The sequence below is a fragment of the Rhincodon typus genome, chromosome 24 (genome assembly GCF_021869965.1).
Source record: "Rhincodon typus isolate 14 chromosome 24, sRhiTyp1.1, whole genome shotgun sequence".
Lineage (NCBI taxonomy): Eukaryota > Metazoa > Chordata > Chondrichthyes > Orectolobiformes > Rhincodontidae > Rhincodon > Rhincodon typus.
The window spans coordinates 14734212-14753827 of record NC_063355.1 but is presented as its reverse complement, the minus strand read 5'-3'; the positions used below and the strand labels follow the sequence as shown (position 1 = coordinate 14753827).

Sequence of the window (19616 nt, the reverse complement as noted above, 5' to 3'; positions counted from 1 at the left end):
TCGAGGGCACCCGCCACTTTGTTAGATTCTGAGCTTTTTACTTAAAAGCCCTGTGTGGCAAATGTTAATGGAGTCTTGGTTTGTGCACTGTCACTCAAGGAAGTACACAAAGCTGTCAAATAGTCACATATCATCCTTTAGTGGGTCGGCCAGTGCTTTGCAAGACAACTGCTCTACCAGACTGAATAAATCAAATTCTGTTTTTTAATTGCATGGTTTTTTATGGATGTACCGGGGAAACTACATTCTGCAATTCCACACACTAGTCCATGATTAAAAAAAAAATTTTTATGTAGAATGATTTATGATTGTCATTGTTAAACATCACAAGATATACCATCATTATAGTGAGACATTAGCCGACCCATCTCGCTAATATCTGTAAATAAATACCTATTTTCTTAAAAGCATAATTAAAACACATATACATGTAGTCCTTCCATATTGATAAGTATTACTTTATTTTTGAAGGGGACGGGGCCTTGATTCCCAGTCAATTTGTAAGGAGGTCCTTCAATTAACATTAATCAACTCTCTACTAGTTCAAAGTACTACAGAATTTTTTTTAAACCAGTGGTAAAGATTATGAATGCTCAATGCACACTCCATGAAGCTTACATTTAAAATTTCCCTCTCCTCTCATGTTGTTTTGGATGATTTCAGACAGATTGTATTGATGTAGCCAGCAAAAACGCAAGACAATCTCATTTCACTCAACTGCTGTCAGTGATAAATCTATTTTTTGGAGGGGGGTGGGGGGCGATATTTGCAGTACGTTTATGAACTTTTTTATGCCTGAATATATCTTTCAAATTGGTACTAAAGAATCATGAATAAGTAAATTGTAATTAAACAGCAATTTCTCAATAATTCTTACTAGGAATGAAGGGGATGCTGCCTTTGGATCTTTGACCAATTTTCTGAGACATATCAGCCTAGCTTGCAGTAAATACAACAAATACCATTTAATACTAACATTTTCAAAACAAACATTTCATTACATCTTTTTCTGGTCCTGTGGAAAATGTCATAGAGTATTTAGGTAGATCATAAAACACAGCACTAGAGTTTGTACTTCAATAAATTTATTTTGTTGATACATCCATAAAATTGTGTAATCTCAGTCAATACAGAGTTATTTATATTTTGAGATACTTACGGGACCTATGTAAATTATGATGAGGCACAATATTCCCTTCACAGAATGTCAATAATTGAGGAAAGAGGATTTTATTAAAAAGGCATTACTCCCACATAATAGTTGAATAATTAAAATTGTCTGAGTTTCCTTTTGCCATCAGTCTGTATACAGTGTTCTATTTTGGCTGTGGTTTAGCATATCTCAACTCCTCTCTTTCAGGGTGAGAGTATATGACCTTCGGACAAGTAAAGAAGTGATGTCATTGTATGGCCATCAACTGGGTGTGTCATCAGTACAGATGGATGACTGGAAGATAGTCAGTGGTGGTGAAGAGGGATTGGTTTGTGTGTGGGAACAGCGAATGGGAACCAAGCTCTGGGAAATGCATTCCAGGTATGAGTTTATAATTTTTTTAAATCAAGGGAAATGCTCATCAGCTATTTCTGTGGATTGATCACGTGGAAAGACATTTCAGTTGTAACAATTTATTCACTTTGCTTAGGACGGTCACAAACGCCAAGTTTTGAGTGTGGTTTTCTGAAATCTGCCAAAGATCCTTTCCTCCCTTCTCAATTCTGGGTACTTAGTTGAAGCACTTGTGACATTTCTGGAAAATGTGACAGTGTACCATGTAATAAAATGCAATTTTTATACAACGCAATCAAATGCACAAAAAGAGATTAAATACTAGTTAATGGTTTTGTTGTTTTTGATCGATGAAAATATATTGATCAGGACACCAGGAAATTACCTGATGCTTTTTAACTTTGTTTTAAAACGTATAAAGGTGGATAAATCCCTGGGACTTGATCAGGTGTAACCTGAATTCTATGGGAAGCTAGTGAAGTGATTGCTGGCCCCCTTGCTGAGATATTTGTATCAGCAAAAGCCACAGGTGAATTGCCAGAAGACTGGAGGTTGGCTAATGTGTGCCACTATTTAAGAAAGATAGTAAGGAAAAGCCAAGGAACTATAGACCAGTGAGCCTGACATTGGCGGTGGGCAAATTGTTGAAAGGAATCATGAGGGATGGGATTTACATGTATTTGGAAAGGCAAGGACTGATTAGGGGTAGTCAACTTGGCTTTGTGCATGGGAAATCCTGTCTCTCAAACTTGATTCATCTTTGTGAAGAAGTGACAAAGCGGATTGATGTGGGCAGAGCGGTGGTCATGATCTATATGGACTTCAGTAAGGCATTTGACAAGGTTCTTCATGGTAGACTGGTTAGCAAGGTTAAATCACACAGAATACAGGGAGGACTAGCTATTTGGATACAGAACTGGCTCGAAGGTAGAAGACAGATGGTGGTCGTGGAGGGTTGCTTTCCAGACTGGAGGCCTGTGATCAGCGGTGTGCCACAAGGATTGGTGCTGGGTCCACTGTTTTTTGTCATTTATATTAATGATTTCGATGTGAACATAGGAGATATGTTTGGTAAGTTTGCAGGCAACACCAAAATTGGAGGTGTAGTGGACAGCGAAGAAGGTTACCACAGAGTACAACGGAATCTTGATCAGATGGGCCAATGGGCCAAGGAGTGGCAGATGGGGTTTAATTTAGATAAAGTGCTGCATTTTGGAAAGGGCAGGACTTATACACTTTAATGGTAAGGTCCTGGGGAGTGTTGCTGAACAAAGAGACCTTGGATTGCAGGTTCATAGTTCCTTGAAAGTGGAGTCACAGGTAGATAGGATAGTGAAGGAGGTGTTTGCTATGCTTGCCTTTATTGGTCAGTGCATTGAGTATAGGAGCTGGGAGGTCATATTGCAGCTGTACAGGAAATTGGTTAGGCCACTTTGGAATACTGTATGCAATTCTGGTCCCCCCTGCTATAGGATGTTGTGAAACATGAAAAGGTTCAGATTAGATTTATGAGGATTTTGCCAGGTTTGGAGGGTTTGAGCTATAGGGAGAGGCTGAATAGACTGTGGCTATATTCATGGAGCATCAGAGGCTGAGGGGTGACCTTATAGATGTTTACAAAATCATGAGGGGCATGGATAGGGTAAAAAGGCAAAGTCTATTCCCTGGGGTGGGGAGTCCAAAACTAGAGGGCATAGGTTTAAGGTGAAAGGGGGAAGATTTAAAAGGGATCTGAGCGGCAACTTTTTCACACAGAGGGCAGTGCATGTATGGAGTGAGCTGCCAGAGGAAGTGGTGCTGTCTGGAACATTTACAACATTTAAAAGACATCTGGATGTGTATATGAATAGGAAGGGTTTAGAGGGAAATGAGCTAATGCTGGCAAATGGGACTAGATTTATTTAGGATATCTGGTTGGTATGCACAAGTTGGTCCTGCTGTATATCTCTATGACTCTAATGCCAGACAATTCCTTTAATACATACGAAAGCATCTTATCCACGTTTCTTCCTCAGTGCTATGCCACTGGTGAAGTTAAATCAACCTCAAGTGAAACTTGAACACAACAATCTTGTCAAATTTCTGGCATCCCTTCCTGGTAACACAGACTGTTTTCATAGAAATGCATAGGTGTAGAAGGCATTGTTAGATAATAAAAGAGAACGTACCTGTATTCAATTTTTATCTCACGGACTCAAAGGACATTGCGACTGGCATTACTGCTTGACTAAGGTCAGTTCAGTACAGAACATGAACTGAATTGAATCTATCACCTTCAAGATCTCCATGGATCATTGAAAACATTTGCTGTCTTATTCATGAATTTTCAAAACAACTAAAACTATAGATTTTCTGAGGGCATGTTTAGAATTTAGTATCTAGAAAATCAAAGTAAAGCCAATTAAGTGGAAAACTTTCAAAAGCTGGAAACCTGACAAACACACACAAGATTAAATATTTGGAAGAAAAAGATCAAAATTTATCCTTCTAAATGGTGACTGATGTGATATGCATTTTCATTTCTATTTCATACATGGAAACGATAATTGCAGCTCCAGGTAAGAGAATTCAGGCTAATTTTATAATTACTTTTCCAGACATCCTGTGCGACACCTACGTTTTGGCACACATACCCTGGTCACTGCAAATATTCCTAATGAGAAATGTCCAAGAGGAGCCAGTATCATGGATGATGATTTAACAGCTCATCGTAGGTAAGACATACCTACTCTACAATCGTGCCATCATCATGTGTATCTAACATATTGAAATGTAGGGCAACATTGTGCATACCATCTAAGTAGTATTGTCAATGTCATCTTCATTTAAAAATAATGATCACAGTTTACCTGTATGTGTTTGTATCCTATGTCAATCAAACTACAGCTAAATATTGGAATCAGGTTTGTATTAAGCTCAAATAAATTGAGGAAATGTCTGCTTTTTTCCAACTACTGTAATTGGCTTCCGTATGTTTGCGAAGTTTTAATCCAGGTCCAGGTTGTGCAATTTGGCATTATAAAATTTCTAATTTGACAGTAAGCTGTTATTAAGTTAGAAGTAATGCTCAGAAATCACAATGGTGGCTTCTGTGTGAAATAGAAGTACCACATCCATGGTAACAGTACGGATATAGGTTTTCTTTTCTGATGTTAAGACTGAGATGTAAAGTAAATTTTTGATTTTAACTTTTGGATAATCAATTGATGGAACACTCATTCTGACAGCAAAGAGGCCCTGATGATTTGAGATTTTGCTCTCAATTAAATTTGGCAGGTGAGTCATGAGACATCAAGAAGAGTCCCAATACAGTTTGTCAGAATGAGGCTTCAGATTAAGACTGCACAGCAGTCAGTGACATGCGAGAGGGGATGGCCATGATTGGTGAGGCTGAGTATTCTGAATCATTAGCAGCAGCTGTAATTACTATTTATACTTCTCCAAGGCACACAAAGGCCTTCGTGGCCAGTTCCAAACAAAAATGGAAATCGGGGCCCTATATGCTTCAAAGGACCCTAATTGGAGCACATGACCTGAAACAGGCAGGTGCTTTGGAAACTCAGCAGCAGGCTCATTTCAAAATGGAGCTGGCCACATTGACAGTGTTGGTAAAGAGATGAGATTATCAGCACAGTTTTAACTGTCCACTTTGTATAAACAAAGGCATTCAGAATTGATTCCAATTTGTGCAGACTTCAATCTGAATTTTAATTATTTTTGACCTTGGGTATAGTCAGTAATGACAATGATTGTAAAAACAAAAAAGAATGCAATTAGCACACACTTTTTCTCTTTCGAATCCACTCACCCTCAACAAGAACAACAATGTCAATTATAAAAAAGTCTAATTTTATAACAAACTTTCCTATGCTAGTTCTTTAACAATATGTTTGATCATTGTACATTGCAGTTTCACATTGCGTATTGATTATATTTTACGGCAGATGAAATGATGAATTTGCTCTAAGTTTAATTTTTTTAAGATTGTTAACTACCAATTATTGTTTTACAGGCATCGAGGAATTATTTATGTCTATGACTTTTCAGTCGATAAATCAGCTTCTGTCTTACCAATCTGTCGTTCCACCTATGATGAAGATGTTGGCTACAGCTACAACATAGCACTTTCGATGCCTTATGACCAAATCAAGTGAATACCTGTCACCTCATGGATGTATTGGTTCCATTACTGTCATACAGTAATTCTGGAAGTATGCTTGTAATTGACCTACATTTTGAGATGTAAGGAAATAATACTTCTCAGGAAAAGGCAAAGGAGACGTCCAGGCCATTGGAGAGACAATTGAACCAGAAATAACCCTTGGTCCTGAAATCCCCCAAGGGCTTACCACTGAACTTTCAAGGAAAATAACATAAATGATCATTTTTACCCATGCATCTGTGGCTGTTCCAATTTATCACCTAAATCATAATGGGAGATCTGTCTTCACCTTTAAATGTTTCTCTTTCTTTTGGTTTCCCTTTTGTGAGATCGTTGTTTCTCATGATGAAATTTGGATTAGAGAAACTGATTATTTGTAGGGTAAAATGAAGTCAGGCACTTTGACTACCGACCCAATTACATAATTCACAGGATGATCCATTGTATATAGATAATGCAGAGAAAGCAGAAGATAAAACTATTTTCCACAAATAGTATATTATTTTAAGTATTCAATAAAGCTGCCATTTGTGGCTGGTGCTTTTCTGTTTGCTTAAATCACTGTTCTATCTCCGGTCCTGAAGGTGGTCATTCATTTTGGAATACAGGTTAGAGGATGGAGCTTCTTTGATGCAGGGGGAGCATCCCTGCCTGAGCCAGATATTTCGGGTTCAAGTCTCGTTCAGGACTGAAAGGCCAAGAAAGGTATGTTTATAATGCGACTAAACAAGTTGAGTATCAGAGATAGTAGGAACTGCCAATGCTGGAGAATCTGAGATAACAAGGTGTAGTTGACTATCAACCTTCTAACATATACCAATGACAGGCAGTGAAATTTGGAGCCTCTACCATCTCAATTCATAGCTCTGAACCACAATATGCGTGTTGTGATAGCAACTCTGACTTCTTGCGGAGAGTGGTTGGCTCAGTTGACTGGACCACGAATTTGGATCATATTAGTGACAGCAGCATGGGTTAGTCCCTAGTTCTGGCAGAGATCAAATTGGGACTTGCTTCCTTGCCTTTACCCATGGTGGAGTTTGCAGCACTGTGGATCAGAACTGCCCTCAGGCAGGTAGCTGAGCAGACGGCTTGGGACACTAAGTCAAGTAGATGGCAGAGGTGATGGGGCAGATCATACTCATTACCGTCCTCTACTGGTATTTTACACGTTCCAGGATAGGTTGAGGGCAGTGCACCTGCCCTTAGGCCAATTAGGGCCTTTAAGCAATCCCGAATAGCCACTTCAAGGCTTCTCCCCACATTGGGTGATATTTTATTAGCAGCAAGTAGATACCTCGTACATGAATAAGGAAAGCAAAGCCAAAGGAGCAGGAGATGAAAGGATTTGTTTTGATAAAAAAAAAGCTTTTCCTTCTCTTCAGCTACCATTCTAAATTCAAATTGTTGTGATGGCCTATTGTGAGGCCTCAAGTTCATATAGCTTTCATAGGCAAAATAAGTTATGTTCATAGTTTATGCTCGAACTGTTGCATTCTCTGCTTGTTAAGAGCATGGAAGGCTGCTGTCCTCTGCACTTACTGCGGTGACTGGACATGCAACATTGCATTATCAGCCCCTCAGTTCCCCAGCTGTTAGCATTCAATAGTGTTTTTGAACAAAGTGTAAATCATAAATTCTCTTTCATCAAGTGATATCCTTGTCTTTGGGTTATTACTGTTATAATTAAAAGAAATAATAGAACTAATAAATTTGAATTGTAAAATTTTGTACAAATATTGTGTTTTCCAGTAAGAATATAATACTTTTAAACAACATGGAGTCACATAATTTGCACACATTGGTATAGATGTATCCAGATTCAGAATAATTGCATAAACACTACTGAATTAGCAGGTATTAGACTTGATAAGTAAAGTCAAAAGCACACACATTTGGCATTAAATATTTTCTGTATATTAGATATCAAGAAAGACTTAAATATTATTTTATTGACGTCTAATGCACTATGGTTAAGCCTTATTTAAATATTGCAACATCTGCATTTTTCCATGATTTACATAAAATTAGGTTAGACGTTTGCATTTTACTTCATTACTAAAACCATGAAGAATCTAATATTTGTATTGGGCAATTATAAAACCTTTGGTTTTGTGGCTTTAAAAAAAAGGCTTAAGCCACTTTGAAACAAGTCCAGGTGTAAAATGAGGGATAAACTACCATTGTTCTGGAAATATGCCTTCAAATATTATTACTAATTTAAAAGAGTTACCATATGTTCTGTAGAACTGGAAGCCATCATTGTACTTTCATAGAGAATGGACTTCTAGAATGTATGAATCCACTCTTTTTGTGGATGTACGTTGTAAACATTCAAAGGAAACCCTTTAAGCTAATTTCTACTGACAATTTCACATAAACCATAATTGTAGGTGGACAGCTAAGTAGTACTTTATATCAGAAATTTCCTGATATAACATACTCTTAATTCAAAGTTACTTAATTCAAGTTAGTTAATAACTTCGTTAAACAGGCAAAATTCTCACTGTTTATTTAAATACTTTTATTCGAATTTCAGAATTAACTCTAATCTTTGTTAACACAAACTAGATCAGTAATCAGCTGTACATTGTAATTATTTTCTATTTCTTGTCATACTGCAGCAGTGATGCCAGGCACCTTAATTCACAATAAGGCTGTCATACATCAAAACCTAGAAAAATGAAAATCAGAATGAGTGCTGATTAGCAAAAGTAGTTAAAACTGACCTCAACATAAAATGAACACCAAATAGATAAAATGAAGAAAATACAAAGTGATCTAATATGTAATCTAATCTTGCAGTTCAAATGGCAAATACAAGTATACCAGGGTTCACTTTTACTGTTTATGACATCACTTAAATCCCTTGATCATATTACAGCTGTGAAATAACTCCATTCTGTCTGAGATCTATGCACTATACTGTAATGAGCTTTTATGTCAAGTGGGATAGAGTCTTAGAGATACACAGCACGGAAACAGACTATTTGGTCCAACTCGTCTGTGCCAACCAGATATCCTATATAAAAATCTAGTCCCATTTGCCAGTATTTGGCCCATATCCCTCTAAACCCTTACTATTCATACACCCATCCAGATGCCTTTTAAATGTTGTAATCGTAACAGCCTCTACCACTTCCTCTGGCAGCTCATTCCATACACGCACTACACTCTGCATGAAAATGTTGCCCTTAAGTCCCAAATATATCTTTCCCCTCTCACCTTAAACCTACGCCCTCTAGTTTTGGACTCCCCCACCTCGGGCAAAAGACCTTGCCTATTTACCCTATCCATGCCCTTCATGATTTTATAAACCTCTATCAGGTCACCCCTCAGCCTCCAACACTCCAGGGAAGATAGCCCCAGCCTAATCAGCCTCTCCCTGTAGATCAAACCCTCCAACCCTGCCAACATCCTCGTAAATCTTTTCTGAACCCTTTCAAGTTTCACAACATCCTTCCTGGAGGAGGGAGACCAGAATTGCAGGCAGTATTCCAAAAGTGGCTGAACCAGTGTCCTGTACAGCCACAACAGGACCTCCCAACTCCTTTACTCAGTGCACTGACCAATAAAGGCAAGCATTCCAAATGCCTTCTTCACTATCCTATTACCTGTGACTTCACTTTCAACGAACTATGAACCTGCACTCTGAGGTCTCTTTGTTCAGTAATAGCAGATTTCTGTTCAACACAACCTTCCATGTGTATACCAGCCTAAAAGGTGTCGAATATTATATCTGAATTTTTCACTTGCGTTGCTTGGTTAAAGCAAACCGGCATAGTTGCTAGACAACTTCCTGTCTATATTGCAAGGTCATGCTTCAGAAAGGGTTAATGCTGAAGACAGCACTAAGCTCCACCCAATCTGATGATGCCATATGTAATCTAATCTTGCAGTTTCAGTAGCAAATACAAGTTTCCCAGTGTTCGCACTTACCGTTTATGGCATCACTTGACTGGGGAAAGGCACACAGCTCTGAATCTTGAGGAAGCATCTTGGGCTCCATAACAAAGTTGCTGGAAAAGCTCAGTAGGTGACCCGAGGAAGGATCACTGGACCTGAAACGTTAACTCTGTTTTAACTCTGTTTTTTCCTTCACAGATGCTGCCAGATCTGCTGAGCTTTTCCAGCAACTTTGTTTTTGTTCCTGATTTACAGCATCTGCAGTTCTTTCAGTTTTTATTGGTCTCCATAATAATGTTTCGATATTCCAAGGACAGACAATGACAATCAGGAATTCCAATCTGGCTGCTTCAGAAATGTGGACCGTTGCTGAAGTCAATACAGATCTCCATAATGCAGGATAGTGGGAGGAAGTAAAACCACGTCCCCTTTTCATGCCGTGTTCTGAGATTTAAATATCTGCTGGCATAGGGACCAAACACTTTGACATCTGTTGTAAAAGGGTAAGAACGTAAGGTAAGTATGAATAGAGTGGCAATTAGTTAAGTGAATCGGGTGTCGGATGTCAGGCCATTAGGCAACAACGTGTTTGATGGTGGGAGGGAGGTACTGTCAAGACGCAGAGGGCTGCTGGGTATCAGCTTTTATGTGTCAAGGGTGAGGAAGGGGAGGGCATCAGGTTTCAAAGGCTCAGGCGAGTGGCAGTGGGAAGGCAGGTGTCAGGGCTGGTGTGAGGAGTAGTTAGGTCCCAAGAATTAAAACTAGTAGCAGGCAAAGTGGAGAGTGTTGACAATGGTCAGTAAGGGGTTTGGCAGTATAGAATTGGACATGGTGTGTTTAAAGATACAGAATTGCTTCTAAGCTAGATGTTAAATCAGAAGCTGAACAAGTAAATGCACTTTGTATTTGACAGAAACCACAGCTGATGGTTCTTTAGCACCAAAACTTTAAAAAAGACAGATACTTAGATGAAATTTCACAAGCTTTTGTCAATTACCTCAGTAAGAACAAATAAAATCCTTGAAAGACCATGACTTAAGAGTTCAGCATCCAGGGAACTCTATAGATTATTTCATTAATGATCTCCGCAGATGTATGTGAACTGTGTCTATGGAGCTTTGAAATTAGTATTCATGAGACAGAATTGTCATTGAAATTGCTGATGAAATTTGGCAGATTTATTAGAGTCAAAAGGAAGGTGTAACTTTGGACAAAGCTATTCAGATGTGGGTGAAGCAGAAGTCTAGAAATAATACCGATAAATTCTAAGAGGTAGTACATTCACAAATCCAGATATTGTCAAGAAGAAATAGTCGAGCTCAGAAATCAAATATAGTCCAAAAAAGAAAATGCCTTCTTCATCAAGGCAGCTGTCTACCATGAAGAAAATTCATGAGATCAAAGATTCCCCTAGATAGCGCCGTGGGACAATTACATAACCATTTCAGAGATATGTCTGCAGGATGACATAGATTGTGACCTGAATCTTGAAGAGTACAAGACATTTAGAAGGGACAGTAAGTGAGGAAAAGTTGGAAGGATGGCTGTGTATGAGGAAACTTCTCCTGGGGTAAAGTAACACTTATAAATGAACATACTGGTCATGTTGGTTCTCCATTTTAAAGTACGCACAATGAGTCAGACCAGTATGACTCATTCAGCAGTTTTATTGGCTTATCCCTAAATATGCTAAGTTCAGGCAACCCAAATATGGAAACGGTTTAGATAGTGCTAAGACATGAAAAAAGGAAGAAGTCACTTGTAGGAGAGCGTATGAGTCCCCTAACAGTAACCACATAGTAGGGTGGAACATAACGAAGAAATAATGAGAGCTAGTTAGAAAAGCAGAGTGATAATCATGGGAGATTTCAATCTAATTTTTCCAGTCTATATGTAGAAGGGCAGAAGCAGCCTAGATGAGAACAATATTTGGAGTCAACCAGAAAGCAAGCTATATTAGACCAGGTATTGTACAACGAGATATGATCATCTCAAACTGAAAGTGCCCTAGATAGTAGCAGCCATAATATAATGATATTTACTTTCAGTTTGATGTAAAGGGAAGTGCACCGGGGGCTCATTTTTAAAATTAAAGGGAAATTAGGAGGACATGAATGCAGAGTTGGCTAAAGTAAATTGACAAATTAGCTCATAGGATAAGTCAATAAAGATGCAGTGGCAGACATTTCAGAATAGAGAGACGAGATACATTCCAAAGAGTAAGAAAAATTCCAAAGGACAAAATTATCATTGTGGCTAAAGTAAGGTTAAAGACAGTATCTTACATAACCACATAATTGTGCAAAGACAGGTAGCAGGTTAGAAGATTGGACAGAATATTAAAACAAAAGCAAAAAAGTGACAAAAAAAATTAGAAAAGCTTGACCAGAAATATAAAGATCGGTACTAAGTGTTTCCATAAATATTTGAGACAGACAAGAGTTAACAAAATGAGCCTTCAGTCTGTAGAAAGTAAGTCTGGTGAACTAATAATTGAAAATAAGGAAATGGCAGATGAATAGCACAGGTATTTTGCATTGGTCACTGTAAATGATGTAAATAGCAGTTAAAAATCCGGCAATGAGCATCTCAGGAAATTCACAATCAACGGAGAAGTGGTACTGAGGCAATCGTGGTATTGCGAGCTTACAAGTATCTGGGTCCTAACAGACTTCATCCAAGTGTCTTAAAAGTTGTTAGTGAGATGGTTGTTTGTGATGAAACTATGGCTTCAGGAGTTGTATTTTGACCTCTTAGCAAAGAAAAACCAGGAAAGGTTGTGACAGAGTTGTCAGGCAATCTGCTCCATAGCCAATAAAGTAAACAGCTTATGAGGCCTTGTTTTTTTTTTAAGAAAGAAAGTTGGAACAATAGAAGCAGCCTGAATGGGTGAGGTCAAACTCCCATGGAACCAGAATTTTTAGTTTTAGTTTTAGTTTTTCTGTAGCAGTTGCTGGGATCTTGAAGCTGGGTTTGGAAGTTGTAATACACATCTCCCTGCTACTCTCTCTGAATTTTCTCAATGTTTTTCCTCTTGGATTAGAGAATTGAATGTGAGAAAATCTATTTTACTGAATTTGCCTTTACCAAAGGTGTGTTTATGAGATGTTACTACATTGGAACAGTTACTTTTTAGTAGTTAAATAATCTGTTATTCTGTTAAGATTTCCAATAGAGGTCAGTTATTCCAATTTCTTGTTTCTTTTGTTGTATTTTAACTATAGTGTATGAATAAAGCGTGAATTGCATCTGATACGCAACGCCTGACACACCTTTAAAATAAGAAAATGTTAGGGTCTAGGCTATCTTCTTAATATATTTTGAGGGGGTTTGGTCTGGTCAATAATAAATAGCAAATGTCACTCCTTTATTCAACTACGTTATTCCACTGCATCTTCTTTAAGAGCTTCTTCTCATTAAATTATCTGATGGTGTTCCTCTCCCACTCTAGACCTGGTAGACCTAATCAGAAAAGGTGATGGTGGCAGCTATCTACCCACCCACATATTGGCAGTGGTTGGTATTTAATCATCATTTAACATTGTTCACTGCAGAAAAAAAATACGAAATAACAATGAAAGATAGTTTGGCATGACTGAAATAATTAGTTCCAGCCACTAGATGACAGTAATTTGATACACTTTGTAATATCATGCCTAATACCAAAGCACCACATAGTGGTAGGAAATAAGCACAGCATCAGTATATTTACAGTAAAATATATCATTATGAAAGAAGGCATGTGAGAAGAGAAAGGCAATGTCACATATTAAATTTAAATACCATTTTATGGTGCAGTTCCCTTACCAAAAATAATATTAAATTGGAAATTCCAGTAAAGACCTCAGACTCCACACAAAAATATTGATATTCTGCCAATGTGATGCTGAAGGTTATGTAGTCACAGATAGGTATTTATCATAAGAAGCAAGACTCAACATTAATGACCACTAACTATTGCTTCGCATTCGTAATAATTGGGTTGTATTTTTAATCTGCCAATTAAAAACAACTTTTTGAAATTCATCTTAACGTGCTATTTCATATTGGCAGCAGGGTTGTCTCTGGGTCTGTAACTAGTTAGAATGAAACATTACAATGTATATACAGAATTTTGAAATTTATGATTTAACCTTAAATTTGGTTCACCAACACTTAGTTTGGGTTCCACAAGCCCCACAGACCCTGACCTCATTACAGCATTAATCCAAGTGTGGAAGAATAACTGCCCTTGAGACCAAATCAGTATTTGACTGAGCGTGACATCAAGGAGCCCAAAAATTGAGTCAATAGGAATCGGGGAAAACTCCACTGGTTAGAGTTGTACCTAGTACAAACAAAATAAAAATGGTGGTAGTTGGAGGTTAACCACCTTAGTCAGAGGTCATCACTGCAGGCATTCTTCAGGTTAGTGTGCTAGGTTTACCTTCAGCTGTTTTATTAATTAATCCCTACATTCAGAAGGTTTTAATTGAGGGTGTTCACTGATGATTGCTGAGTGTTCAGTATCATTTATGACTCCTTATGTACTGAAGCGGTCTGAGTTCAAATGCCATAGTATTAGAACAAGTAATATTTGCACCATGCAACTGCCAGGCAACGACCATCTTCAACAAGACAGAATCCAACCATGATCAACGTTCTACAAGTTACCACTGACCAGAATCTTAACTGTATCAGCCATATAAATACTGTGACAAGGGCAGGTCAGAAGCCGGGATAAAAGCAAAATACTCCAGTTGTTGAAAGTCTGAAATAAACATGTTAAATACCTGAGAAGCTGGGAATTCTGCACTGAGTAACTCACCTCAAACTTCTCAAAGCCTGTCCACCATTCACAAAGTCAGGAGCGTGATAAAATACTTTACATGTGCCTAGATGAATGCATCTCAAAAACACTCAAGAAGTTCAACACCATCCAGGATAAAGACTACTTGAATGGTTCGCGTCCACAAGTCTACTCTTCATAAATGCAGCATTTTTTTTTAATTTTAGATTTTCAGCATCCACAGTATTTTGCTTTTTTTCTGAACAGCAATTACTACTAGGCAATAAATGGCGGCCCAGCGAGCAGTACCCACATTCTGTGAATGACAAAACAAAAGGTAGATTGGGTAGATGTCTATAGGGTGTTAGCTCCCAAGGTCACACAATGCCTTGACATTAAACCAACACACAAAACTCAAGTGGCAATCTTTGTGATGTTTTATTTCTGCAGATTTTTAAAGTTTTTAAATCAATGCAAAACATTAAGGGGTGTCATGAAGATGAACAATGTCAAATATAAAATTGTAATTTCATCAGCTATTCAGATTTTGGACTTCTTGAAAAGCCACTTTTGCTAAGCAAAGGACACTGACTTCCTGCAGCTTCTAATTTACACCTGTGAAGCCAATTCCATCCAATGGAGCTTCAAAGGTTATGGAGACAGCTACAGAGATGGTACCCTGGAGCTGTGAATAAATCCTGTGTGTCTCGAAGATAATGGATGGATCATTCAGGATTAATGACCAGGCACTAAGAACACATCGTCTCGGATAAACTGCACAATGGCTAAGAGCTGATCGACCAGCTTATAGAATATATAGCCATCTTTAAAAATGGTTCTTACTCAATGTTGTCGGATGTTTGCTCTAGTGTCATTAAACATAAAGACGTTGCTTATGAGAATGGGCCTAATTGATATCAGTAATTGATTGCTTGAGTCAACCCTTAGTATACATGGTTAAGGAAGCTGTCCACTTTCTGGGCAGAAATTTACCCGAATGGTGGGAACAGAGCCATGGCAACCTGTAAAGTAACAGGAAGCTACAATGGGACTGCTCCCCATTCCCGCTGCCAGGAATGTGGGAATGTGAGGTGATCAGCTCCACAGAAGCCAGCACAATTTGAATGATTAAATGCCAAGAGACCTATTTTAAAGGGCAGCCAGAATTTTGCTGCCAGTAGAGCGAGCCCCCACCTCCCTAAAACATGGAAAGGCCACTACCTTCATGGAGGCAGTCTCCTTGCAGCAGTCTGAAGGGTACGAAGAGCTGGAGGTTTCCCAGCACAAGGGGGTGGCTGCACAATATTAAAGGGACCCACTGCAGTTCCAACTATCACTCAGAGGTGTTTCCCCTCAGCCCCTGAAATTTTAGTTTTATTTGCTTAGCTAAAGGTAGTCCAGACTCTGCTTCATCAGTAACCATCTTTCCCAATGACACTAAAGATTATCTAAGTTACCCAATATGCGTGATCAGAAATGAAAATTATTATTCATTAACAGAGTTATGAGTTAACTCTAGTCAGTTCCACTTGTCAGACTCTGTACACGCATTGCATATATCGTCTATAAATTAGGCGGGTCTCCCAATGGTACGTGTGCATCATCGTTGGCAGTTCACTTGGTTTCTGCTTAACCCTAGGGTGATGTTCCTTCTCCGGTGTGTCATTCCTGTGGTGAATGCTGTTGTCATGGTGACTTGTTGCTGATCCCTTTCCATTACTGGGGAACAATGGACCTCTGGGACTGATGGTTGTTCTGTACTTCATGCAGGTGGTGAGATCACTTCTTAATCTGCAGGTGAAGGAAGACAATTTTTCTCTGTGTATATAGATATCTGTAGTTGTGATTTAATATATTGTTGCTCATATTCACTCTGTACAATTGTAGTGAGAACTGCTCAACACAGGTCCCAATTTGTTACAAGTGCAAACTTCTCTTGTGTTAAATGTTTGCACTTTGATCTCCAATGCTGAAAAGACAAACAAAAATTGTTACGGGTGGAGAAAAAATATTAGATGAACACAGTTTAATAGCATCAGTCCACAAGATTCAATGAGGTGTCTTTTTGCTTCTTCAAAGCCCTTCTGAGCTTGCATCATCTTCTTTCTAAGTCCTTTCAGTTCTTTAATACAGACAGTGCAGTTGGCACATTAATTGTTTTGTATCTCAGTCACTGGTTAGAGGCAGCAGCTTAACAGGCAAATGCAAGTGGGAATAGCTAACTAGCTTCCAATTCTTTGTTACTTCTCTGCAAGGAGAGAGTTGCCATCTTTTGAGAGTGTGGTCGCTGTCTGTCCCTGTATTATTCATATACAGGGGTCCACCTTGGCAGGAGACAGGGAGGAGTTGTCATGCCAAGACCCATACAACTGGTCCTGATTGAAAAAAACAGTCAACAGCTGTCTGAGCAAAATTGCTGAACACACACCCTTGCGGAGATGAGGCCAGCAATCCTCCCCATAGTTGCACCAAAGCAACAGTGTAAATATAACTCCAAATGACAACAGAATCAATAAATGTGGAGCTGGACAAACACAGCAGGTTAGACAGCACAATAGGAGAGTCAACATTTCGGACCAAAACACTTTGTCAGGATTGGCCATACCCCTTCAAATCCTTCCTATTCATATACCCATCCAGATGGGTATATGTTGTAATTGTATCAGCCATGACCACTTCCTCTGGCAGCTCATACGTATATAACCTTCTGTGTGAAAAAGTTGCCCCTTAGATCCCTTTTAAATAGTTCCCTCCTCACCTTAAACCTATGCCCTCTAGTTTTGGACTCACCCACCCCAGGAAAAAGACCTTGTCTATTCACCCTATCCAAGCTCTCATGATTTTATAAACCTCTATAAGGTCACCCGTCAGCCTCCAAGGCTCCAGGAAAAGTAGTCCCAATCTATTCAGCCTCTCCCTCTAGCTCAAACCCTCCAAACCTGACAACATCTTTGTAAATCTTTTCTGAACCCTTCCAAGTTAACATCCTTCCTATATCAGGGAGACCAGAAGAGCACGCTGTATTCCAAAAGTGACCTAACCAATGTCCTGTACAACCACAACATGACCTCCCAACTCCTATACTCAATGCACTGACCAATAAAGGCAAGCATATCAAATGTCCCTTTCACTATCCTATCTACCTGTGACTCCACTTTCAAGGAACGATGAACCTGCAATCCAAGGTCTCTTTGTTCTGCCACACTTCCCAGGACCTTACCATTAAGTGTCTAAGTCCTGCCCTGATTTGCCTTTCCAAAATGCAGCACCTCACATCTATCTGAATTAAACTCCATCTGCCACTGCTTGGCCCACTGGCCCAACTGATCAAGGTCCCATTCTACTCTGAGGTAACCTTCATCGCTGTCCACTACCCCTCTAATTTTCGTGTCATCTGTAAACTTACTAACTTGAACTACGCTCACATCCAAATTATTTATATAAATGACAAAAAGCAGTGGACCCAGCACACTACTGGTCACAGGCCTCCAATCTGAAAAGCAACCCTCCACCACTACCCATCTGGAGCAACTTCAAACACATCCATGGAGGTCATGGTTTGCATGAAGCAAAAGTGACTTTTTACAATCATTCAATGTTCTCCAACTGAAACCATTATTCTAACAGTCAAAAACCATGCATCATTTCTAGACATCATGCAAACCTGTTATACAATGTATCATTCACCAGAATCACCTGCTTACAATTCCCCAACAGCCATCTTTATTATGCTGATTTACTTCAGTCTAGCTCAGCACTTGCATGCTAAGGGATTTAGCCTTTTGCACTTAAAACATTATTTTTCCCACACTGAGCACACTTTTTTTTAGGTGCTGTCCTCCATAATATTTACATCCTGTCCCCAGGCCTTCATCTTTCTTCTCACTCTTCTCCAAATATTCCTTTCTTCTGCCTGATCTATTGTTCTTATTCAGCCTGGTATGTCTCTCAACCTTACACAAAATCTCATATGTTCTCTCATTTATAGTCTCTAGCTGATGATCAGACATCTTCGAGCTTCTATACATGTCAATAGCTTTCTTGAGTAAATTTCTCCTTCCTCAGCAGACATCCTCTCACTACAGGGGCTTTTATCTCTGACGAGATAATCTCTCAGTCAGCCAAACTCGCAGGACTCAACTGACATATCAGTACAGTCACACAATGGTGACTATTCCCTCTCTCCTTGAGCTCTGATGTTGATAAAACACTATTCATAAATAACATTAATATAGAGTTAGAGGCTTGCAAAATCTCTGCAGTCTGCCTTTTCTGTTTAATGAAACGTAGGCTACAGCTTATAACGGTCTTCCCCGTAGGAGGGTTGCAATTCTTTATGCTGAGGTTTATAAATTAATTCTGTTGCATTTTCATAGTTTTGCACCAAGGGAAAAAAAAATCTAATTCCTCTGACTGCAGGGAGTGGAACACACACTGCCATTTTGACTCACCCACTAATTCAAAGTTGCACATTTTTGTCCTTTTTTAAATTAATTTGCTCTTTCATTACTGGCTCTCGTACAGCTCTGAAAACGACATATCACCAGGTACACCACTCTGACACGATATTTCAAGTGATTTGGGTTTAAAACTCCTGCAAACTGCGCACAAGACATGTACAGCAGAAGTAGCAATCATATGACTACAGCGAGCCAGCAAGTAGACTAAAAGTATAATTGCATTTCTCCAAACAGTAATTGTGTTACAACCCATCTCAACTCACTTGCCACGTCACCCTCTGTGTTTTTCCTTATCTCAGGAATAATCTATTTCAATGCTAAACCTTGTTTGCATCCCACCTTGCAACTTTCATAAACTTCAACTCATCCAAAATTTCACTATTCATCCTGTTCACCTATTAGCCCTATGTTGACTGACCTAAAATGGTTTTTGGTGTGACATTGCCTTAAATTTCACATCCTTATTCTTAAGCCAATATCAGTTAGAAAATGTATCGACTTAATTTTTTCACTCCACAGCTCCTTGGTGACATTTTTTGCATTGCTGAACACACTGTAACAAAGAAAAATAAATTGTTTCCCTATTAAACAGAACAGCAAGGAACTGTTTTAATTCCAGCTAACGTAAAAAGTGCTAGTATAATTTAAATTCTTTAAATATTAGGTGGCAAGTGGATTAATACTCTTTGCAAAAAGAAAGCAATTCCGAGGGCCAGTTCAAATTGTAGTTGGCCCTGGAACAATTGTTAGGATAGCAAAATAAATAACTTGCATTTATGTAGCACCTTCGTGACTTTAGGATGTCTTTAAGCG

The 19616-nt window shown here is 38.8% G+C and overlaps 1 protein-coding gene across 1 annotated transcript in view; it reads left to right on the top strand.

The window, feature by feature from the left end:
• fbxw8 (F-box and WD repeat domain containing 8) overlaps nucleotides 1-7373 on the top strand; it is a 135616-nt gene extending 128243 nt beyond the window's left edge. The window contains exons 8-10 of the mRNA XM_048611708.1: nucleotides 1302-1534; nucleotides 4105-4221; nucleotides 5520-7373. Coding sequence (XP_048467665.1) covers nucleotides 1302-1534; nucleotides 4105-4221; nucleotides 5520-5661 — 492 coding nt within the window. The 3' untranslated portion in view covers nucleotides 5662-7373. The remainder of the gene's footprint in view (nucleotides 1-1301; nucleotides 1535-4104; nucleotides 4222-5519) is intronic.
• The last annotated feature ends 12243 nt before the right edge of the window (nucleotides 7374-19616 follow it).